Genomic DNA, 24,437 nt, shown 5'->3' with positions numbered 1-24,437 from the left:
TGTGGTGCTAGGGGGCGCTGTCCCACATGGAGTGGGCTAGCTATGGGGCACTCTCCCCTGGCAATCAATGCTAACCCCAATGCCCCAGTACAGCACTAGGGGGCGCTGTGCTGCAGGGGGCAGGATCAGGGGGCTCTGTGCTGCATGGAGCAGCCTCAGTAGGGGGTGCTCTCCCCTGGCAGTCAGTGCTAACCTCTGCCCCGCTCCACATACACACAGTCAGACCAAGGAAGGACCCGTTGTCCCTTAAGAGTTAATGATGCTGGCTCCTGCTTGGCACGGTGACTGGTTTAATTACAGGCCGGGTAACTTGCAAAGGGAACGACTCACTTTTTATAACCCCTTTGTGAGCTCAGCTGGGGTGGAAGCAAAAATCTGGACTGGTCGGTTGCCTTCATAAACAGAGAGTCTGGCTTCTGGAGGGAGTCACGTGTTAATCAGGACTCTTTAGGGATTGTTCCAAGACTGGCCATTCCCAGCTGCTTGTGTTTGTTTTCCTTTCGTGCTATGTGTGATTTTTAAACTTGGCAATAGACCAGGGGGTGGAACCTGGCTTCTAGCCCCCACCTGCTCTAACCATTAGTCTCCTCTCCAAGCTGGGGATAGAACCCAGGAGTCCAGGCTCCCAGCCCACCCCTCCAACCACTAGGCTCCTTTTCCCTTCCAGAGCTGGGAATAGAACCCAGGAGTCCTGGTTCAGCCCCCCCCTGCTCTAACCCACTAGCCCTCATTCTGGCTAGCCTTATTCCTGCTGTCTATACAAATACACTGAAAACCTTGGAGCTGCTTCTGGGATTCCAGCCGGCCTCGTGCTAACCTAATTCCACAAAGCACACTTCAGGGGATCTCAGAGGCTCCTTCCTTCTAGTGGGCAGAAGTGCGCATACAACTCATACTCTGACTTCAAACACCTTCAGCCTTTAACCTTGGCAGCCCAGAGGAAACCTCTTTATCATAAGCATTAAGAGAACAGAGAGGCGAGGGTTTTTGAGCGCTGTGATGGTTTGTATTATGCAAGAAGCAGCCAGCTAACAGAACCGTAGTTCCCTAGGGGAACTGGTAAGGAAAGAACGTCTTATTATTGATTATTTACAACGAGGGGTTCAGCTCAAAAGTTTGACAAACTGCTATTAAGCCCACATGCCTACTGCTGAATTGTGGCTGCTTCTGGGGTGGGACAGGTGGATAACACCCACACAGCAATGTGGCATGGGGCTCGCTCGCCCGGCACTTAACCACAACCACCTCTGGGGTGGGTTTTTGGAAGCCACTTAACAGCCGCAAAGCAATGCTGCACATCAGGTATCTGAGTAGCTGCAGTATTGGGCTGTGGGGGGCCCGTTGCTCTGATCCAATGAACGATGGACCCCTGGGTCTGCTCCCATATGTGCCAGAGGGACTGGCAAGGGCAGATGGTGGCACCCCAACTTGAATGGACCCTTGCTCTGACTCTGTATGGACCAGAGGTGGCTTTTGTGATTAGATGAACCAGTCCCATATACTTTCCAGTCTCCTTCATCCAGTTCCTGACACACCGCGATGCTGCAGTCTTCCCTAGGACAGGGGACTCTGGAAACTGATTACGTATGCTATTAAATGGGGAGCGGCTAGATGAGTGTCTTCCTCATATTCCATTGCAGCCCATGTGGGCAACTCACCCCAAGTCCCCCTCCCAAGGTGGCACATTGGGGATCTGGGGGTACCACCCCAGAGAAGGACCTCAAGGAAATGAACTCGCCACTGACTCCATTAAGGCGGCAGAGCTGATGGTAATAACCTTCACATAGCAGACAACCTGGAAGAGACACAAAGATGTCAGTGGTACAACCTGGGTAACCAAGACTAGGCTCTACTCCCTGCCCAGAGCTGGGGATAGAACCCAAGTGTCCTGACTCCCAGCCCCCCCAGCTCTAACCACCAGACCCCACTCCCCTACCAGAGCTGGGGAGAGAACCCAGGAGTCCTGACTCCCAGCCCCGCCCCCCGCTCTAACCACTAGACCCCACTCCCCTCCCAGAGCTGGGGATAGAACCCAGGAGTCCTGAGTCAACTGCAAGCATGGGAGCTGGGGTAGGGAGAGGGGCCTAGACAGGGCATTCCCCAGATCCAGACACTGAGGGCCAGGCTGGCTTCCGAAGCATCAAGTGGCCCCACGTGGCCCTTACCGCAACAATCCCGGTGAGCAGGCCCACGGTGACGAAGAGACAGAGCAAGCTGATGAGCCCCATGGACCGGTATGGCCAGGGGGTCTGGGGCGCTGCAGAAGGAGACAGCAGAATGGGTGAGAGGCTCCTTCCCCAGATGGGTGGAAGCCGAGCTCCCAGCACTCTGGCCAGGGGCTGTGCTGCTCGCGGGCTCATGCCTGGCTTTCCCACCCAGCTAAATCCCTACCGTGGTGCCCGTCACCATAGCAACAGGGCATCTCCCGGGAGACAGTAGCTATTGTGGCACTGGGGCAGGGGGCAATTGATTTCCCTCCCTCTCTCCCCCTAGGGCAGCCGGCTTTTGGGCTTCACTGCTGCTTACCGAGGATGATGGACTTTCTGGGGGCCCTGGTGTTTCCTGGGGCATCATGATCATCTCCAGGGGTGGTGGCTGCAGTGTCGCCTCCACGGGCATCATCCCCATCATCACCAAGGGCAGCAGTAGCAGTGTCTCCAGGGGTATCAGTGCCATCTCTGGTGCCATCTGTGGTGGCAGGAGCGTCTCCAGGGACTGGGAAAGCTCCAGGGACAGTTGCATCTCCAGCATCATCTGTGGTGGCAGCTGCATCTCCAGGGACAGTGGTGCCTCCGGGGCCATCGGTGTTGGTGTCTCCAGGGACTGTGGGGGTGTCACCCTGGCCAGCAGTGGTGCTGATGTCTTCAGGGACTGTGCTATCTACAGGGGTGGCACTGGTGGTCTCTCCAGGGACTGTAGGGTCTCCGGGCATGGTGGTGGTGGTGTCTCCAGGGACTGTAGCATCTCCAGGCATAGCGGTGGTGGTGTCTCCAGGGACTGTAGCGTCTCCAGGCATGGCGGTGGTGGTGTATCCAGGATCCATGGGGGTGTCTCCATGGGAAGCAGTGGTGCCAATGATTCTAGGAACTGTGGTATCTACAAGGACGGTGATGAAGGTGGTGTCTTCAAGTGTGTCAGCAAAGTCATTGTCATATCCAGGGGCATCAGTGTCTCCAGGTATGGTAGTGGTGGTGATGTTTCCAGGGTCAGGGGTGGTGATGAAAACTCTAGGAACCACAAGGTCTCTGGAAGCAGCAGTGGTGGCAACATCTCCAGAGCCTGTGCTGTCTCGAGGGGTGGCAGTGGTGGTGGTGGTGTCTCCGGGGACTGCTGCATCTCCAGCGGTGGCGGTGATGGAGGTATTGTCTCCAGGGGCGGTGGTGGTGATGTCTCCAGGGATTGCAGCATCTCCGGGGGCAGCAGCAGTGGTGGTGTCTCCAGGGATTGCAGCATCTCCAGGAGCAGCAGCGGTGGTGGTGTCTTCAGGGATTGCAGCATCTCTAGGGGCAGCGGTGGCGGTGGTGTCTCCAGGGATTGCAGCGTCTCCAGGGGCAGCTGTGGTGTCATCAGGGATTGCAGCATCTCTGGGGGCAGCAGCAGTGGCAGTGTCTCCAGGGATTACAGCATCTCCAGGGGCAGTGGTGGTGTCTCCAGGGATTGCAGCATCTCCAGGGGCAGTGGTAGTGATGGTGTCTCCAGGGATTTCAGTGTCTTCAGGGGCAGTGGTGGTGTCTCCAGGGATTGCAACATCTCCAGGGGCAATGGTGGTGATGGTGTCTCCAGGGATTTCAGTATCTCCAGGGATGGTGGGGGTGTCTCCAGGGATTGCATCATCTCCAGGGGCAGTGGTGGTGTCTCCAGGGATTGCAGCATCTCCAGGGGCAGTGGTAATGATGGTGTCTCCAGGGATTTCAGTGTCTTCAGGGCCAGTGGTGGTGTCTCCAGGGATTGCAACATCTCCAGGGGCAGTGGTAGTGTCTCCAGGAACTGCAGCATTTCCAGGGGCAGTGGTGGTGATGGTGTCTCCATAGATTGCAGCATCTCCAGGGGCACTGGTGATGGTGTCTCCAGGGATTTCAGTGTCTCCAGGGACGATGGGGGTGTATCCAGGGGCTGCAGCATCTCCAGGGGCAGCAGTGGTGGTGTCTCCAGGGGCAGTGTTGGCAGTGGTGATGGGGTCTCCAAAGACTGCCACATATTCAGCAGGGGCGGTGATGGTGGTGGCATTTCCTGGGGAGGAGGTAGTGGTGTCTCCAGGGATGTTGTTGTCTCCAGGGCTGACAGTGGTGGTGTCTCCAGGGACTGCAGCTTCTCCAGGAGCAGTGTTGGTGGTGATGATGGAGTTTCCAGAGACTGCTGCATCTTCAGAAGGGGCAGTGATGGTGGTGGCATCTCCAGGGGCAGTTGCATCTCCAGGGGTGGTGGTGGTGTCTCCAGGGACTGCCGCATCTCCAGGGGTGACAATGGTGGTGGTGTCTCCAGGGACTGCAGCATCTCCAGGGGCAGCAGTGATGGTGATGGTGATGGTGTCTCCAGGAGCAGTGTTGGTGGTGATGGTGGAGTCTCCAGAGACTGCTGCATCTTTAGCAGTGGCAGTGATGGTGGTGGCATCTCTAGGGACTGCAGCATCTCTAGGGGTGGCTATGGTGGTGGTGGTATCTCCAAGTACTGCAGCATCTCCAGGGGCAGCAGTGGTGGTGTCCCTCGGGTGTGTGGTGTCTCCAGGGATGGTGGTAGTGGTGATGTCTCCAGAGACTGTGGTATCTCTGGGGGCAGCAGCAGTGGTGGTGGTATCTCCAGGGTTTATGGTGTCTCCACAGGTGTTGTTGGTGGTTTCTCCAGGGATTTTGAAGTCTTTAGGGACTTCAGCATCTCCAGGGGTGACAGTGATGGTGGTGATGGTATCTCCAGGGAGTATAGCATCTCCAGGGGCAGTGCTGGTGGTGGGGATGGGGACTCTAGGGACGGTAGCATCTCCAGGGTTTGTGGTGTTAATTGTGACATCTCCAGGGACTATGCTATCTTCAGGGATGATGGTGTCGCTAGGGGCAGTGGCATCTCCAGGGGCTGTGGTGTCTCCAAGGATGGCAGTGGTGGTGTTGTCTCCAGGGGCAGTGGTGGTAACTCCTGTGTCTCCAGCTTCAGTGGTGCTGGCGTCTCCAGAGGCAGCAGCACCAGCGTCTCCAGAGGTGGTGGTGTCACTAGGGGTGGCAAGGGAGGTGTTGGAGTCTCGGAGGGCATTGGCGGCATCTCCAGGGCAGGCAATGAGGGTGTCAGTGTCTCCTCCAGAAACGGTGATGTTGTCTCCAAGGGCGGCGGAAGCAACGGTGTCTCTTGAGATAATGGTGACAGCTGTGGTGTCTCCGGTGCTGGTGGCGTCTCCAGGGGCTGTGGTGGTCTCTCCGGAAACAGTGAGGCTCCCTTGGGTGCCCCGGCCTGGGGTCTCTGTGCCCCCAAAGGGAGTGATCCAACCGTGGGTCACACTGGCTGCAGGACTGATGGCCACAGCAGAGGTGGTGGTCTCCCTGGGGATGCCACTGTCCCTAGGCATGCCAGGCTGCCCCAGAGGGCTGAGCTGGCTGGGAGTGGTCGGCTCAGCCGGGCTGGTGTCTCTAGAGATAACCATCTCTCCAGGCATAGGGGTGGCCCCAAAGGGGGAGGTGATGATGTCTCCAGGAGCTGCAGTGCTGGTGAGGTCTCCAGCGGTAGTTTCCCTCACAGCGGTGGTGACATCTACAGAGGCAACGTCCCTGGAGCCAGGGCTGGCGTCTCCGGGGACAGTGACATCATCACCAACAGGAGCAATTGCTGTGTCTCCAGGAGTGACAGTGTCTCTGGGGGTGGTGGTGCCATCTCCAGGGGTGACGATGGCATCTCCAAGGGTGATGGTGGAGTCTTCAGGAACAACGGTGGCATCTCCAGAGGCGATGGCTTTGTCTCCAGGGGCAACAGTGGCATCTCCAGGGACAATGGCTGTGTCTCCGGGGGTGATGGCTGTGTCTCCATTGCGGGGGGTGGCACCATCATCTCCAGGGATGGGACTGATGCTTCCGTTGGTGCTGGAGCTGTCATCGTCTCCAGGGGCGATGGTGGCATCTCCGTCTCCGAGGACAGGGCTGATGTCTCCGTCTCCAGGGGCAGAGTCATCATCTCCAGGGATGGAGCTGATGCGTCCGTCGATGCTGGCGCTGTCATCATCTCCGAGGGTGACGGTGATGGTGGCAGTGTCTACAGTGGCGCTGGAAGCATCATTGTCTTCAGGTTGGAGCATGGCAGCGTCTGCATCTCCAGGTATGATTGTACCATCCCCAGGGTCTGTGGAGTCCCCATGGGATGTGGTCTCCCTGGGCTTAGCAGTGGGGTCCCTGAAGGCGGTGGTCCCATTCGCTGTAGCTCTGTCCCCAAAGCTCACTGCCCCATTCACACCATGAGGGAGGCTGTCTCTCCTAGCATGGACGTATCTCTCCAATCTACTGGCTGTGTCCATTGTCCTGTGAGTCAGACCTTGCTCAGCAGCGATGGGGCTGCAGCGGAACAACAACAAAATCCAGAAGAAATCAGGTCACGATGGGAAACATAATTGTATCATATCCCAGCCATGGGCACTGGTTAGTCCTGCCAGTGTTCGGATTGGCCTCAGCTCTAGAGCTGGTTAGGAAACGTTTTTACATGGAAAATACTCACTTTCTGGCAAAAATTCAAATACCGAAATATTACAGTTTTGGGCCAAAATCTTTCCATTTTCAGGAGTTTGGCATTTTTGGTGAAAAATCCGAAATCTGCATAAAAAAGACACTTTTGGCAAAAAAAAAATTCTTTTAATCAAAAACTCCATTTTCAAAACTTTGTCTCAGAGCAGAGCACTAACAATTGCTAAAAGACTCGTACTACCGAATAGAAATCCAAAGAGCAACCAACAGTTACAAATTGGAGCATAGACATCTGGAAAGAATTGTATACTGTAACAGAAATACCCAAGAAAAGTCTCAAACCATTCACATTGTATTTAATCAACCGTTTCATATACAGTGAAGGTCAGGCAACAAACACTTAACACATTAGGAGAAGTTTATGTATTATGAGAAGTTTAGGTAAAGTTTCTTTGCATTTGTTTATATATATATATATGAAATGTAATAAAAAGTTAAAACTCAAATTTCTATTTAAAATCAGTTCAGATGGAAAATTTGTGCCCAGGAATTGAATTAATGTGCTACTAACTTCTAGGGCTAGTAAACAAATTAAAAGAAAAAATAACTTTCATTACCATTTTGATGTCCTGAAGTTGTCACTGAAAAATTTTCAAAATGGACCAATTTTTCCTTTTAGCACATTAAATGCTTTCAAAACAGACCACATTTTAAGCTGATCACTGTTTTTAAAAGGGCTATTACTGATAGCTGATTACTGATGCTGTTTTCTTTCAAACTTTAGGAGAAAACGTTTTTGATTTTTTAAAAAGTGAATTTTTTTCTAGTGAAAAACAAAAAGTGTTGAAGATTTTGTGTGAAAAATTTTGTTTACAAAAGGAGCAATCTTTAGATCATAAAACTTCTTTGTATATGAAATATTTCAACTGGTCCTACTATTTTCAAACCACCAGTAATGAAGAGCTGTAGGAATGTATGAAGGGCAAAATGCCTGTGTCATACAGAACTCTGCATAGAGCTGCGTAGCTCTTTCTCGCTGATTCACCCTGGTATCAGACCAGGGGGGTTCTATTATTTATCGATTCATTACCTCCAAGTATAATAACAGGATTGGAAGGACTCTTTCTGGCAGAGAGAAATCTAGGGGCAGTGGCATAGTGGCCCAGCAGGAAAAATAAATAAAAGCCCAGGAACAGACAATTCCAGTAAATGGGAGGAGATTTATGTTGTATTTATGTTATTGAAATTAGCAATAATGGTGAAGCCCAGAAAAGGGGAAAGTTTCACCCCATAACAGTGTGTCTTAAGAGCATGCATGCATACACAAATCCAGAGCAGAAGAGTTGGATTATATACTCCTATTTTAAATTTTAAATAATAAGGAAGTTAAGATTAGATAGATAGATAGATAGATGGGGTGTATGGTGTGTATGGGGATAGATAGATAGATAGATAGATAGGTGGGGCGTGGGATAGCTAGCTAGATAAATAGATAGAGGGGGTGTTTGGAGATAAATAGATAGATGATAGGGTGTATGGGCATAGATAGATAGATAGATAGAGGAGGTGTTTGGGGATAGATAGGTAGGTGGGGTGTGGGTTAGCTAGCTAGATAAATAGATAGAGGGGGTGTATGGGGATAGATAGATAGATAGATAGGATCTAAGTGGAATGAAAAGATGGAAAGCTAGCTAGTTCAGTTAAATTAGGATCCGGGGGAATGGACAGACAGACACAAGTATATTAAGATCAGGGTGGTGGGGGTTAGACAGGCAGACAGACCAGCGTATATTAGGATCTAGGGGGACAGACAACCAGACAAAGTATATTCAGTTCTAGGGGGGATCAGACAGACAAAAGTATAATTTGGATCCAGGGTGATTAGTTAGACAGCCAGCCAGGAGTTTAGCAGAGCCTAGGGGGCTTGGACAGACAGATGGATAGGAATAGAGGGGATGCAGAGATGGAGGGGCAGTGACAGATAACATTAAGATCTGGAGATAGATACTTTCCGTTTCCCTCCGGCGTTCAGTCCAACGGAGCTGGGGAAGTAGGGCAGACTCTGTGCTGTGTCGCTAGAAGCCAGTCGATTTTGTGCCTGCCTCGTTACTATTTAAATCAAACTTGCTCGTCAGGGGGACGTTAAACCAATTATCTCCAGGATCCTGCTTTTTGTCCCAATGTCCCTGTCAAGGACGGAAGAAATAACCCTCTCCTTTGTGGAGTGAATGATATCAGTGATGGGGCCAGCAGAACTGACAACCAGCCCCGGGCGCTGTCGGTACCTGGCAAGGAAAGGAAGTAGGTGGTAGGGATGGGGGCTCAGAGTCAGGACTCCTGGGTTCTCTCCTCAGATCTGGAATGGGAGTGGGGCCTACTGGTTATAGCAGGGAGTGCTAGGAGCCAGGATTCCTGGGTCCCATCCCCTGCTCTGGGAGGGGAGTGGGATCTAGTGGGTGAGAGCAGGAGGGCTGGGAATCAGGACTTCTGGGCTCCATCCCTGGCTCGGGAATGGAAGTGGGACCTACTGGTTAGAGAAGCGGGGTGCTAGGAGCCAGGACTCCTAGGTTCTATCTCCAGCTTTGGGAGGGGAGTGGGGTTTAGTGGTTAGAGCACAGAGGGCTTTGACTCAGGACTCCTGGGTTCTGTCCCTGGCTCTGGGAGGAGAGTGGGGTCTCGTAGTTAGAGCTGGGGGCTGGGAGGCAGGATCCCTCCCCTGAGGCCATTTGTAGTGAGTCGCTGAGGTGTGAGACTCCAGAATCCCTCACTCTCAGGCCTGTGCTCCAGCCTCAGAGGCTGTGCGGACACAGGGATTTGTTTATGTGAGCACCTTGGAGCTCACAAGCACCTTTCTGGAGTGCTAGGCAAGCTGTGCTTTTAACATGTGCTGCGCTGGGTATGTTATCCCTAGGGGGCGGCCTATGGTTCAGGCCCCAACCTGCTCCTCCAGGGCAGGGGAGAAAGCTAGCACCCTTCTCTTCTCAGTCAACACACCATGCTTGGCTGCTTTCCCTCCGGCCCCCACCACAATGCAAACAACAGTGAGCACAGTGATGGGTGCTAGAGAAAAACCAGCAGACAGACAAGCCAACATGCAGGGGACAAGAGAGAGAGATCTAGGGAAGGAGAGAGAGCTATGGATGGATAGAGGGAGCTATAGATAGAGGGAACTATGAAGGGCATAGATAGATAGATAGATGGGGGGTGTATGGAGATAGATAGGTAGATGGGGGGTGTATGGAGATAGATAGATAGATGGGGGGTGTATGGAGATAGATAGAGGGGGTGCATGGGGATAGATAAATAGATGGGGTATATGGGGAGAGAGAGAGAGAATGAATTCTGGGTGGATGGATAGAGTTGCTGTGGAGAGCTGGATGGAAAGATGGAGGTAGAGAGCTATGAAGAGGATAGATAGATAGATAGATAGATAGATAGATAGATAGATAGATAGATAGATAGCAAGAGCTGTGGATGGATGGATAGATAGAGGACCTGGCAGGGGGAGCTAAGGGTAGATGGTTGGCTAGATGAAGGTGGGGACAGACAGAGGGAGGAATGGATAGATGGATAGAGGGAGGATCTATGGGTAGATGGATGGAGGGAACTATGCATGGATGGATAGATAGAGGGAAGTACGGATGGATGGATAAGGTGCTCTGGAAAGGGACCTGTGGAGAGATGGATGGATAGATAGAGTTATGGATTGAGGGATCTGTGGATGGCCGGAGGGAGGGACTGAACTATGGTAGATGGATGGAGGGAGCTATGGATGGATGGATGGCTAGAGGGAGGAGCTATGAGCAGGTGGATGGATGGATAGAGGGATGGATGGATGGAAGAATGATGGGCAGATGGATGGAGGGAGCTATGGGTGGATGGATGGCTAGAGGGAGGAGCTATGGGCAGGTGGATGGATGGATAGAGGGATGGATGGATGGAAGAGCGATGGGCAGATGGATAGAGGGAGCAATGGATAAAGGAAGCCATGGCGTGGATAGACAGAGGGCGCTCTGGCTGGATGGCTAGAGCTGTGCTTCATGGCAGATTCAATGGCGTTGCACCAGACAGCATGAGAGGAGAATCCCCCTGTCTACACAAACCCAATGAATGGCGTCCCCCCAACAGCCCCGCAGGGGAGCAATTTGACACCTTTCTTCCCAGTCACAGGTGGGGAAAGTAAGAGCGGCTGCCCCAGACCTGGCTGGATCCCTGGCCCCTGCACACCAATGGGTGCCTTTCTATTGAGTTTTTGAGCTTTGGGTCAGGGCCAGTCCTTCCAGGCCCTGAGCCTGGGGGACTCGGTGTCTCTCGGCGGTGCAGGACCAGCAGGAGAATTGCACTGTGTGGCTCGCTGAACTTTTCACCTGCTGCTGACTCCTGGAGTGAGAACGACTTGGGTAGGGATTTTATAGGGTGGAGGAAAATTCAGCCACGCCACACAGGTGTGTCTCTCTTAAAAATTGATACACTGGTGTAGTTACGCATAACTCAACCAGGTGATGCTGGAAGGCGAGCAAAATGTCCCCAACAAAGCAAACAAATGAAAATGCCATTTCCCTCCCTGATGGGGTGGAAACCTGCCTGGACACCAAGGCAGAATAAGCTGGTGCTTGTCTGCTGGCTCTTTATAGTTTCAGGTTTGAATCGATGCTCTTTCTGTCATCACATAGCAGAAATGCAGCTGTCTCTGGGGTGGGGCGCTGCTTAACAGCCGCACTACACAGAGATCACTCGCCCACTGCCAAGAGGCAGCCACCTCTGGGGTAGGACGCAGCTGCTGTTGAACAACTGTACTACACAGAGATCGCTCAGCCAGCACTGAGATGCAGCCATCTCTAGGGTAGGACAGCGGTTTAGCAGCCGCACAGCAATGCTGCACAGGATCATCTGCCAATCATTGAAATGCAGCCACCTCTGGGGGCGGGACAGCTGGGTAACAGTTGCACAGCTACGCTGCAGAGGAATCCCTCACTGGACCTTGAGATGCAGCCACTTCTGGGGTGGGGCACAGCACGTATTTAATAGCTGCGCCGCAAAAGTATGACTCATCCAGCCACTTCTGGCTTGTGTTGCAACACTAGCTGCACCGAAATGCTGCTCTCATCCTGTCGGTGCTGAAAACTTGTAGCTCACGTCACACAGGTCACTGAACCTTTCCGCAACAGCAATGACTGCTAGTTTCCATGGGCCAAATTGGAACTGGTGCCCTGTAGAGGAGAAAAGCCCCATTTCTCCTTTCCCACCCACTTGAGCTCTCCGGGCCGCGTGATATGGGGCTAGATCAGAGCTCACACCCTCGCAAGGCTGAAGACCCTGTATCCCATTCCCCACCCTCTTGAGCCAGCCAGTACCCATTTGGGGCAGGAGCAGAGCCGGTGCTCCCTGGAGGGGAAAGCCGCATATCCCATTCCCTACCCCAGCAAGGTCCATCATCGCGCTGTTATCCAGGATATGTGTGGTTGCCATTGGCATTAATTTTCCTATAGCAGTAAAAATGAAACAAACCCAGGCTGTAACTGCCCTGACTAATCCCTTAATTAGCCAATTACTGTCATCACCAAGGCATTTATTAAGAAAGGCGGCCTCCCCTTCCCTCAGCTGCCATTGCTTCTGCCTCTCAGCTAAGCACTACCAGGCCTGTTTGAAGCTTGGATGGGAGACCCGGGGGTTACGTGTGGGGCTGGGGAGTCGTGTTCATTTCGGAGCAGCTCCCCAGTTGCTGTGAGCCCCTCCTGAGGTCCCTTCCAACCATGATATTCTGTGATAGTCTATTAATGCTGCGGTGACGGGACTCACAGATTTTAAGACCAGAAGAGACCATTGTGAACATCCAGTCGAACCTCCGGCACATCCCTGGCCACAGAATCATGCCCACCCACTCCTGTGATAGACCCCTAACCTCTGGCTGAGTTACTGGTCCTTGAATCATGGTTTAAAGACTTCAGGTTACAGAGAACCCACCACTGACACTAGTTTAACCCTGCAAGTGACCTGTGCCCCCCACTGCAGAGGGAGGCAAAAAAAACAAACAAAAACTCAGGGTCCCTGCCAATCTGACATGGGGAAAGTTCCTTCCTGAACCCAAATCTGGTGGTCAGTTAGTCCCTGAGCATGTGGGCGAGACCCACCAGCCAGATGCCTGGGAAAGAATTCTCTGTAGTAACTCAGATCCCACCCCACCTGGTGTCCCATCACCAGCCATTTGGGCCATCCCCGGCCCCTCTCCCACTGGCCCTCCTCCCCCGCAGCCTCACCCCACTGTGCCATGGGGGGCACGCTGGGCAGGAGAGCAGGGAGGGAGGCTCACCCACAGCCTCTGGGGGGCAGGCGGGCAGTGCGGGTGGCGGGAGTGCGGGGAACGCAACCAGAGGATTCAGGAGGATACCGGATGGCCATGCAGCCGGGCAGAGAGAAGTGGTGCTTTGAAGGGGAAACCACCGCTTCTCTCCAGCTGCACGGCTGCCCCTGCTCCTCCTGAGTCCTCCACCGAAGCATTTGGAAGGGGGCTTGAGGGGGGGTTCGATAGGAGGTGGGGTCCCGAAGGGGGCCAGTTAGGGGCAGGATGTCCTGGGAGGGGGCAGTCAGGGGACAAGGAGCGGGTGGGGGGGAGTTGGATAGGGGGTGGGGTCCCAGGGGCCTGTCAGGGGGCAGGGGTGTGTCTAGGGATCGGGGCAGTCCATGGACAGGGAGTGGGGGGGTTGAATAGGGTGTGTGGTCCTGGGGGGGCCTGTCAGGGGGCAGGAGGGGTGGATAGGGATCAAGGCAGTCAGGGGATAGGTAGCAGGAATGGTTGGATAGGAGATGGGGTCCCGGGCAGAGGGAAAGTCAGAGGACAAGGAGCAAGAGGGGTTGGATAGGAGGTGGGGTTCCAGGGGGTCTGTCGGGGGTGGGGGTCTGGATAGGTGTTGGGGCAGTCAGGGGACAGGGAGCAGGAGGGGTTAGATGGGGTGAGGGTTCAGAGGGGGGCAGTGGGGAGTAGAAAGTGGGAGGGGGCGGATAGGGGCAGGGGGCAGGCTGTTTATGGGGGCACTGTCTTCCCTACCAGCCCCCCCCCATACAGTTTTGGAACCCTGATGTAGCCCTCAGGCTATATTTGCGGCTAGCAGTCACAGATCGGCTACATGCGTGGGGAGGGGCATTGCTGGGATGCTGCTTTTAACCACAGGTCAGGGGTGTGCACAGTTCTGTGCCCCCACTGATTGGAGCCCCCCCTCCTCGTGCATGCCCCTGCCATAGGAGCTGGAAGTAGGGGGGCTGCTGCACCCCCAGCTTGAAGTGGTTTTCATCATATCCAGGGTTTGCAGTTTGGTTCAGTGGTGCTCAGACCCCCCCCCCCCACTGTACAAGTTGTTCCCACCCCCCTACTTTTAGCTCCCGTCTCCTGGCCAAATACTGGCTCTGATGGATACAGGGGTAACTGAGGCATGGCTGCAACGCACCTCTGAGAGCGTGTCTCCCCCTGGTGGTGGTACCCAGCAACTACAACACAGCTTTTAAAAGTCCCTCTCCAAGGCAATGAAGAAAATTGCTGATGCCCGTGACCCAGCGGAACTGGGGATGAGGGGTTTGGGGTGTGCGAGGGGTTCAGGGCTAGGGCAGAGGTTTGTCATAGTCTCTGTACTGCAAACAGCAGAGGTGGGGCTTCCTGCTTAATGCAAGTGTCTTTGGAAAATGAAGGCTGGGCGACAGAATTCCTGGGTTCCGTTGTAGGCTCAGGAAGGGGAGTGGGGGCTCCAGGTTACAGTAGGGTGAGGAGGGGGCTAGGAGTCAGGACTCCTGGGTTCTCTTCCCACAGCTGGGAATGGAGAGTTATGTCACAGTTCTGGGGCTCAGGATCCCTGAAATCCAATCCCAAATTTGACACAGACTCCCTCTGTGACCATGGGCAAGTCACTGGATTGCTCCAGGCCTCAGTTTCCCCACCTAAAAATGGTGGTGATAATCCATCATTTGTCTATTTACATTGTGAGTAGTTTGGAGAAGAGACTGTCTCTCACTGTGTGTCTGTGCAGCGCCCAGCACAACGGGACCCTGATCTCAGCTGGGGCAGGAACTGTCTCTCTCTGTGTGTCTGTGCAGCGCCCAGCACAACAGGACCCTGATCTCAGCTGGGGCAGGGACTGTCTCTCCCTGTGTGTCTGTGCAGTGCCCTGCCCAACAGAGCCCTGATCTCTGATAGGGCATCTAGGTGCCACAGTAACAAACAGTAATAATAAAGAGACGATCAATTAGTACAGTGACAGGAATTTAGATGGAAGAACTAGGATCTCTCTAGGGGCTTATTGACACACAGATTTCTGCAGCTGCACCATTGCAGTGCTAAGCGATGGGAGAAGCCCTCCCCTCGGCATAGAGCTGGCTACACCAGGGGTTAGGTCCGTATAAATGTTGAGTTTGGTCACAGTGGAAGCAAGGTGTATTGAAGGCCAACGGGATCTGAAGGGGAAATAGCGGATGGAAAGGGGTCCATATAAAACAAACCCAGACCCCACCCCCTGAAGCCTAGATTTCAACTGCGTTAGCCAGAAGGGTCTCTTGTGGGTCATCTCCCTCCTAAGTTCTCCCAGCATTTAATAGCCAGGCTGGCTGGGACCCTCCCTTGGGCGATGAGGACGCAGCGTGTGTCTCTTGTAGTAAGAAGAGGCCCTGAAACAGAAACCTTCGTATCAGAGGCCTGGTATGAGGCCTAAGGCCTGAACTAAAGAAATAGTCAAGACGTTTCATACAGCAAAGTGAGGCTGTGAACCAGAGGCAGGTGTTGCTCACAGAAGTTGGCAGGGATCGGGCTGATGTTGCATAATATACTTAGAGAGTATTGGCTATTAGAAATATAAACATGGCACCAGGACACTCCAATACTGGGACATTCCACACAGATAAGGAACAAGCCCACCCCTCCCAAAGACAGGGTCAGAAGGGGAATATGATGGGTGGAGGTGTTTTGTTCGAACCACCATGTACAAAGTGAGAGGCAGCACCTTGCTACGTAGAGGGGTTGTACCTCAATATGTCAGGAGGGATGTGTAACCTGTTTGTACCTGTGTATAAAAACGCATCTCTGGGGTGCTGTCTTTGTCTGGCCTAGGGGGCAGTGGAAAGTCCCTGACTGAGCCGGTCCATTGTCAGGGAGCACATATGTACTGGCTCACAGCACCTTGGATATCTGATTCGAGGAGCTGGAGACTGTGTTCCTTTTCGACAATAAACCTGGCCGCGTGCCTTTGGTCATTGGGGGTTCTCTCGGGTTCTGCTGTGCCAGCGATCTGCGCAGAGCCGGGGCAGCACACAGAGGGAGCACACGCCCGCAGCTGACTGATCTCGACCTTGAACAGAACAGAGCACCACCCCGGTCGCATCTGACGCCATCTCCCTCCCCCTTGCGGCTGTCTTTCGTCCCGTCCGGACCCTCTCGCTGGGAGCCACGTGCAGTTTACACAGACACACCGACAGCCAAACCAATTTCTCTCAGGCGGGCAGTGTTTGTCAGCTTCTGGGGGCCGACTGCCCCACTTCACAGCTCTAGAGAATGGGATGTCGTGGATGGAACAAGAACCTCCCGTTCGGGGAGACTAGCGCCTGGCCCCGCTCCTTCTGCCCGAGGCCCCACTCCTCCCCCCTGGAGTCCCTCCCCACCCACTGTGGCCGGAGGAGCCTTGCCCCAGCCACCCAGAGTCCCGGCCTGCTGGATGGCCCCAGTCACCAGCCTCCCCATCCCAGCTGGGCTGCCCGACCACCCCCAGCCCTGGAGCGCTGGGCGGCCTCAGCCCAGGCAGTCCAGTGACCATCCCCAGCCGCTCCGAGTCCCAGGCTACTGAGCGGCCTGCCCTAGCCCTAGCCCCCGTTCGCTTTGGGGAAGAGAAACAGCCTGGGCTACGGCCACAGGGGAAGAGCGGGAAGCAGGAGGGGAATTTGGGGTGGAGCATGGGCAGGGCCATGCTTGGCTGTTTGGGGAGGCTCAGCATGCCCTGGCCTGCAACACCAGCTGCCCATGGAGGATGTCCAGGTTGCACCCACAGCTCCTGCTGCATCAGCCATCCAGGCATCTCTCAGTGCTTACGAGGAGCAGTGTGATGCCAGCTTTCTGTAGAGACCTTACGTGGCATGTTTTGGTGAGCTAGGATGGAGAGAACAAACCCACGGTATCCCGGGAACTTGTACTCCCTGCTGTCCTCTGCCACAGATGGGTCACAGATAGGGCTGGGTTTATGGGCCATCTCTCTGTTACCTGGTGGGGTCAAGTATGGGGGGGTTGTAGCCCATTAGTTCCTTTTATTATCCATTTATTGTTGTGGTGTGCAATATGATTTATACACTGTTACATATAATTAATGTATGCTAAGTAGATGTAAGTTGTAGTGTTACAGAAATATAAATTTGATTTGGATTTAGGAATGATAAGTATGCATTAGTACATCACAGAAGAATGAGAGGTCACCCCATGAAATTAACAGGCAGCAGCAGCTTTAAACAAACAAACAAAGGGACATACTTCTTCATACAACACCAGTCAACTTGTGGAACTCCTTGCCGGAGGATGTTGTGAAGGTCAAGATTAGAACAGGGTTCAAATAAGAACTAGATAAGTTCATGGAGGATAGGTCCATCGATGGCTATGAGCCAGGATGGGCAGGGATACAAAACTATGCTCTGAAGAGTCCCTGGTCCATCGCCTAGCAACCTGACTGGTGGGGCCTGGTGTATGGCATGCATCCTTGTTACCTAGCAATCAGGCCATGGTCCTGGCAGGGTGGGTTTTCTGTCTCCCTCAAGGGCACAGCGTGATGCGGGCACTGGGGGCCCAGAGCCAGAAGAAGGGGAAGAGTGTCTCGGTGAAGGAGGCCGTGAAAGTGAACAGTGGAGTCAGGTTCTCGGCATGGTAGAACGACACCCGTCCCCCTTCGTAGTCCAGACAAACCTGGATCCTGTGGGGCCTTTGGCTCGGGGCTGCCGCTGGTGGCCATTGAGACAGGGGAAGGAGCTGGTACCATCCCAGCTCCACAGCCCACACCCCGTGCTGGGGCTGCAGCACCGTGGGGTCCCTCCTCCTCACGGACTCCCTCGCCACTCCCACTGCCCAGCCGTCTTTGTCCCCCACCTCCACCTCCCAGCAGTGCCGGCCCGAGGAGAAGCCCTCAGAGCCCAGGATGCAGGAGGCTGGGAAGAATCTGCGGTGGTCACTGGGCAGGCAGCCCCTGCTGTTCCCATGCCACACGCTGTGCCGGTCTGGGGACACCACCAGGCCAGGGTGAGCGGAAGCGGCATCCAGGGTCAGGATCTCTGGAGGGGCAGAAGAGAATTGGAGTAAGTCCATATACAACACAACAGCCCCCTTTCCTTTCAGGGCCAGTCCATACATAGCGTAACAGCCCCCTTTTCTTTCAGAGCCAGTCTATATACAGAACAACAGTCTCCTTCCCTTCAGAGCCAGTTCATATACAGCATAACAGCCCCTCCTCCTTCAGAGTTAGTCCATATACAGCATAGCAGCTCCCTTTCCCTTCAGACCCAATCCATATCCAGCATAACAGCCCCCCCGCCTTCAAAGCTAGTCCATATAGAGCATAGCAGCCCTCATGCCATTCAGAACTAGTCCATATACAACACAACATCCCCCTTTCCTTTCAGGGCCAGTCCATACACAGCATAACAGTCCCCTTCCCTTCAGACCCAGTCCATATACAGCATAACAGCCCTCATGCCATTCAGAGCCAGTCCATAGGCAGGAGGGGGCAGAAAGGAGCCAGCAGCGAGCATGAGGTGCTCAGGGGAGGTAGTCTCAGGGGACGGGGCGGAGCAAGGGCAGGAAGAGGTGGTGTAGGGGCGGGGCCCTGGGTTGGAGTGGGGGTGGGGCTTAGGGATAGGGGGCGGAGCCAGTGTGGGGCACCCACTGGCAGAACCAATGTGCCTGACAGGAGGCCCCCCAAATCTCCTACTGCTCAGCAGAGACTCAATTACACTACAAATAATTAATCATTTAGATTGGAAAGACCTTGGAGCAGAGACTTCCTTACATGTCTTACCCTGGAGCAACCCTACATAAATAAAAAGAACAACAACAACAACAACAACAATGCCACTGCTTACCTCGGCTTTCCCACATCTCATCCTGGAGAGCTCTCCTCTTGCGGGAGTGATGCCTGATGCTCTCCTCCAGTTCAGCCGTGGGTGCAGACGCCAATTTGGGCAGTGTCATCTTTTTATACCTACGGGAAACAAACAGGCACACACCAGAGGGACTCTGTATTAAGGGAACCATGCACATGTTAAGTGTGCCAGGGGGAGCATCTCTCAGCAATGCTGGATCCAGTGGGCACAGCTGACCTGCAGTAGGATGCTGCATCTATTTGCCAACCCCCAAAACTCTCCCTGAGATCCGAGAGTCAAGCTGGGTCCTTGGCATTTAGCCAATGACCAAGGAGAAAAGTTTGGCAGGGACAAACAGGCACCTGTGCAGTCCCTGTCCCTCCTCTCCCCACCCCTCGGTTACACCCATCCCCTCCCCATTCTGCCCCTCGGTGACCCTCACGCAGCCACCCCCATACCCCATGCAGCCTTCCCATCCCTTTCCTGCCTCTCGGTTGTAGGGGTAGATTTTGGCAAACCAGTAAAGTGCTTGAAACCACTATGGCTTATTGTTAAAAGCAGCCTATTCGGCAGTCTCAGTTTGACCAAGGCAGGAGGGGAGGGGTTTTTTTGGGTGTCACAGAAAGGGCAGCTTGACCCCGTGTCCTTCCTGATAAGACTTGTGTTGAAGTTGATGATACATGCATTTTAGAAGAGCATGTGCCCCAGGAATGTCTATTGGGGCCTCAAGGTTGCAAACTCTGGGAAAACCCCACACCTGGTTAATCAATAATCAGAAGGAAACCTCTTGCTTGACCATTGAAACTATTTGCTTAACAAGTTTTCTTTGAGGGACATGGCATTCGATTATTAATGTATAAATAAGGGGGGAAAGTTTGAGGTAGGGGGACTCTCCAGGACTGGACTCTCCCTCCGGATACATCTTGTGTTCCCCACCCACAGCCGCTGTGCCACTTGAGAGCCACACTCAGCTTCGGTAATTGTCGAGGGCTGGGGGTGTTTTACTAACCTGTTGCATATGTAAGTAAGTGCTTTAGACTAAGTAAAGTTTAGCTTTAAATGAAAGCACTCATGTGTTGTCCTGTTTGTGCCAGCCATCTATCGGTCGGACGGCTGTGTCTCTCCTGATTTATTTCCTGACACCTCCCCGCACAGAGTAAAAGTTACCAAGAGCTTTGGGTTGAAAGAACCCCGGGTAACACAGTGACCCATGTGTGACCCTGTTCCCACACTTCAGTGACCCCAGAACAGCTCCCCCCCATTTCTGCCCCACACCTGGCAGCCCCCATATGCCCTCCATTCCCATGGTGGTCCCCTTCCTGCTTTGCCCTGGGTGATCCCCGTGTGGCCCCCCCATCCCCTTAGTGACTCCTTGTGTGCCCCTCCTTTCCCTCGGTGAGCTCTCTGGGCTCCCCAGGGACCCAAACAAACCCCCCATCCCCTTCTGCTACTGCCACAGGTGCAGCCCCCCGACATGACCTTCTATAGGTGGGTGCATAAGCTAAAACCAAATGGAGCTTGTAGGCCATTCTGCTGCTGATGCAGAAGCAGGAATATTCTGCAGCTGGGATGGGGAGGCCTCTCCCCCCTGCCCCCTCCCCGATACCAGAGGGCACGAAGGAGGCTCCTACTTGTTCAAGGTGCTTTCGGCGTCCTAGGTGGGAGAGAAAGAAGAGACCATCAGCTCTCCAGTCACGAACTGGGGCTTGGTGGCCCAGGGACTGGAAGGGAAGCCGGGGGGCGGGGGGTGTATTTCTGGAGCGGGAGCAGGAGTATTGTGGACTATGGTTAGAAAGGAATCAGTGATTCCTAGGCCACCCCCTGTCAGATGTAAACCAGCACTGCTCGGATGTGTGTCAGAGCCCCTTCACTGCTGGGAACAGAGGATGATTCTCTGATAAGTCCAGCAAGCAAGGGGAGCACTGGCAGCATGGGATGGTGCAGAGGGGTGGCAAGTTGGGGGCCCCTCTCTCTCTCTCTCTCTCTCTCTTTCCCCCTCTCACATTCAGGAGCTCAGCAGCTGGGAGCCGGCACTTCCCCTCTAGCTCGACGACCAGTCCATGCAGCAGTGTTGCCCTCTGGTGGAGGCAGCTGATGTTCTCCCGCTGTAGCTGCTTCACACCCTGGGCCACATTACCCAGCCCCTTCAGCAGGAGACACTCCTTTTCCTGTAACAGCCAATACAGATGCTGGAAGGTAGACACCACTCGCTGCTTCTCGTGTGAGCCTGTGGTGTGAGCCTGTGGTGGGCAGGGAGAGAGGAGGGACAGGTTGGGACATGGGATGCGCAGCTGCGGGCACCTCAGAGAGGGAGGACATGGTATTCCCATGTGAAGGGGCAGCATGGGATTTGTGGGAGCAGGAGATGGTAATACACAAGGGAGGGAGGAGCAGATGGACAGAGAGGTGCAAGCATCCAATATGTTTTTTGATAGAAAACTGGGTTAATTGGCAGCAGTAGCAGAACTGTTCTCCTCTACAAAGGACCAGCCCCTAGAGGGTGGGACCCATTGAGATATCCAGCCTGAACTCAGTCTTTATAATGACCTATCTTCAAAACTAGGATCCCACAGCGCGGATCACATGAGTGAAGGGAGTAACTCCATTACCCAGCAGCAGTAGAGCTGTTATCCTTTAGCAGGACCAGCCGTTAGAATAGAGCTGCTCAGAAATATTTAAACAACTCTGTTTTTCCATTAGAAAATACTGATTTGTCACACCCGAAATGTTCTGTGGGAACTTATCTGTTTTGACTAAACTTCCGCAGGTGCAGGAACTTCTGGTCAAAGTGAGAGCTCTACGCTCCAAGAATAACCAGTAGCCCAGTTGTTAAATGGACATTTAGCTAGGATGTGGAAGACAGAGGTTCAAATCCCTATGTGGCCTGATTGGATCTGGAATTTGAACATAGATCATCCACCTTTGAGGAAAGTGCTGTAACCAGGGAGTCTGGGATACTCCAAGGCCAGGTGCCCTCCATCTCTTCTGTTGAAGCTGCTCCATTTTGCATAAATCAGCGGTTCTCAAACTTTTTTTTTCCCCATGGACCACTTGAAAGTTGCTGAGGGTCTTGGCAGACCATTTAATGATCTTCCCAAATGTTGTTTGTACTGTTAGCTAACTATTGTAAAGCGCTTTGGAGAAAAGCACTATATAAAAAAAACTTAATAAGAATTAACGTTTTTTTGTTCTACAAATAAAAGCACACAACTCATATTTTAATATCAGTAGTCTTACCTTTCTAATGCGAGGGATGTGCTCTCTCTCTCTCTCCCGCCATGGCAGCCCCCGAGCTGGGGCTGGGAAGGAGGGGTGTGTGTCTCTCCCTCTCTCCCCCACTGCAGCAGCCCCCGAGCTGGGAAGAAGTGGGGGTCTCTCCCTCTCTCCCCCACTGCAGCAGCCCCCGAGCTGGGAAGAAGTGGGGGTCTCTCCCTCTCTCCCCCACTGAAGCAGCCCTCAAGCTGAAGCTGGAAGGAGGGGGGTCTCTCCCCTGATACAGCAGCCACAGGGCTGGGGCTGGGAAGTAGGGCTGTCTCTCCCCGGCAGCCACAGCCCTGGAGCTGGGGTAAGTCGCTTCTTTCTCTAGCCGCTGCAGCCCTGCACGTCCCAAATTCCCCCACACACTCTCTTCTCACACCACTGCCCCCTCCCACCTACCCCCTATTCCGCCCAAGGCCACCATCTCACCTTACATGCGAGTCTTCTCCAGGGTCCAGTGGAGAAGTGGAGCCACACCTGCACGGCTATACTAATTAGGTGGGTGGCCCTTCATTCGCTTGTGTGCAGCTGCCCAGGCGCACACTTTAGACGGAACTATCTGCGGACCACCTGAAAGGAGCTCGTGGACCACTGGTGGCCCATGGACTATAGTTTGAGAACCTCTGGCATAAAAAGTCATTGGGCCAGAGAGAGAGACTAACTGTAGCTCTGACAGTAGGAGGCTATTGCCTTCTATGGGGACCAGCCACTAGAGGGGGACGTGAGACACGCTCTGCAAGGGTGTTGCATCGGCAAAGTGCAGGGGAACCCCAAGGGAAGCCCAGGGGCTGTGGAAAGAACTTACCAGCAGCGTCTCCAGCCTCCTCCCTTCGCTAATGGTGAAGGCCTCCTGGCTGGAGCTCTCATCTTTCAGAATCTGCAGATGCCTTTGAAACTGGCCCTGTCAATAACAGCGGAAGGTTGGTTTATGGTGGGAGGCTGAGCTGGGAGTAGGAAATCAGGATTTGGCTCACAGAGAGAGGATTCAGGACTCCTGGGTTCTGTGCCCAGCTCTGAGAGGGGAGGGGGATCTAGCGGGTTAGAGCAAGGGGTGCTGGGAGCCAGGACTCCTGGGTTCTAACCCCAACTCTGGGAGAGGAGGGGGGGGTCTAGTGGTTAGAGCAGGGGGGCTGGGAGTCAGGACTCCTGGGTTCTAAACCCAGCTCCGGGACAGGGAGGTATGTGCTTAGCACACAACTAGGACAGTTCCTTGGTTCTATTACTGGTTCCAGGCTGTGGGAGCCAGGACTCCTGGGTTCTACGCCCACACTGCCCCTCCCAGCCCCACTGCTCTGCTCCAAGTGTCCGGTGTTAGAGCCAGTTACCTTGTACTCCTGGGCTGCCTCCTCAATGGGAACCACCCTGTGAGCTCTGTGCTCCTTGGATCTGTCACACACCAGGCAGATCAGGGCCTGATCCTCCTCGCAGTACAGCATGAGCCTTTCCTTGTGCCTCTGGCACATGCTGCCCTCTGCCCCCCACCCCAGCTGCCTGGCTCTCTCCACCACCTTCCCCAGCAGGGGGGTTGGGTGCAAATGCCTCTCCTGGAATCTCTTCCCGCACTTGGGACAGGAGACGTTTTCTTCCAGTCCTTCCCAGACCCAAGTGATGCAGGCCTGGCAGAAATTGTGCCCACAGTTCAAGAGTACGGGGTCTTGCAAGGAATCCGAGCAGATGGGACAGGCCAGGTCATCTGCCAGAGCTTTCTCTGGGTGAACAGCGGCCGTGGCTGACAAGAGAAACAGAAACTTACAAGAGGGCTGAGCTCTTTCAGGCCCACTCACTTCCTGGCATCTTGGCAGGTGGATTTGTGTCTGCCCCTGGCTCTGGGAGGGGAGTGGTTAGCGCAACCCACTGCCCAATTTAGCACACAGCTGAGCTGCAGCTGTGTGCTAGGCTGCCAGCCGACCCGGAGGGGTTGGGGATCCGGAGCTGCCCTGGGTCTGGGGCCAGGGCTGCTGCTCGGCCCCACACAGCAGGTTCCAGGGTCCCTGCCGCCCGATCCCCTGCCCAGGGCTCTGCTCCTGGCCCCACGCTGTGGAGAGGTCTCTGGGTTGGAGATGCTGGGCACAGGGGGCCGTGGGGGAGGTTGAGGGGGGTGCGTTGTGGTTCTCAACCCGTGGCCCAGGTTGAGAACCACTGGATTAGCACATCAGTGGAGTGTGGGGAGGAGGGGGGTTGGGTTAGTAGGAGTGGGGCACTGTTTACACTGGCGCTTTGCAGGGCTGTAACTTGCTGTGCTCGGGGGGGGGGTGTGTTTTTTCACACCCGAGCGAGAAAGTTGCAGCACTGTAAAGCGCCAGTGTAGCCTTAACTCCAAACCCATCCCTGTCCTATTAGTCCACTAACATTTCATATTACTTCTCCAGCTCACACCTATTTACTCTGCGAGGCTGAGACTCCAGAGACCCAGGTTCAATCCCCAGCTCTTCCACTGACTCC

At 54.1% G+C, this 24,437-nt stretch overlaps 2 protein-coding genes across 2 annotated transcripts; both read right to left on the bottom strand.

Moving 5' to 3' along the window:
* Positions 1–1,091: 1,091 nt before the first annotated feature.
* On the bottom strand, positions 1,092–12,976 carry MUCL3 (mucin like 3). Its single transcript, XM_050920926.1, has 4 exons — positions 12,908–12,976; positions 2,527–6,524; positions 2,166–2,257; positions 1,092–1,795 (listed from the first exon to the last, which is right to left on the bottom strand). Exons 2-4 carry the CDS (start codon positions 6,485–6,487, stop codon positions 1,721–1,723), a joined length of 4,128 nt encoding a protein of 1,375 aa, XP_050776883.1. The 5' UTR covers positions 6,488–6,524; positions 12,908–12,976; the 3' UTR covers positions 1,092–1,720.
* Positions 12,977–16,914: 3,938 nt separating this feature from the next.
* Positions 16,915–23,833, bottom strand: LOC127033120 (E3 ubiquitin-protein ligase TRIM39-like; the record flags this gene model as incomplete). Its single annotated transcript, XM_050920925.1, has 6 exons — positions 16,915–17,930; positions 18,738–18,856; positions 20,369–20,391; positions 20,741–20,977; positions 22,801–22,896; positions 23,321–23,833. Coding segments are annotated over 6 exons (1,500 nt in total), but the record flags the coding sequence as incomplete, so codon positions are not given.
* Between the last annotated feature and the right edge of the window lie 604 nt (positions 23,834–24,437).

This window comes from Gopherus flavomarginatus, chromosome 12 (assembly GCF_025201925.1).
Source record: "Gopherus flavomarginatus isolate rGopFla2 chromosome 12, rGopFla2.mat.asm, whole genome shotgun sequence".
Classification (NCBI taxonomy): Eukaryota; Metazoa; Chordata; order Testudines; family Testudinidae; genus Gopherus; species Gopherus flavomarginatus.
This window is presented reverse-complemented; position numbering and strand designations above follow the sequence as displayed.

Excerpts from the sequence above, each read along its gene's own strand:
- MUCL3 (XM_050920926.1), bottom strand. The coding sequence starts at position 6,487 with ATGGACACAGCCAGTAGATTGGAGAGATACGTCCATGCTAGGAGAGAC. Across the intron at positions 2,258-2,526 it reads CAGAAAGTCCATCATCCTCG|CGCCCCAGACCCCCTGGCCA; the intron begins GTAAGCAGCAGT and ends CTCCTTCTGCAG. Across the intron at positions 1,796-2,165 it reads TGCTCACCGGGATTGTTGCG|GTTGTCTGCTATGTGAAGGT; the intron begins GTAAGGGCCACG and ends TGTCTCTTCCAG.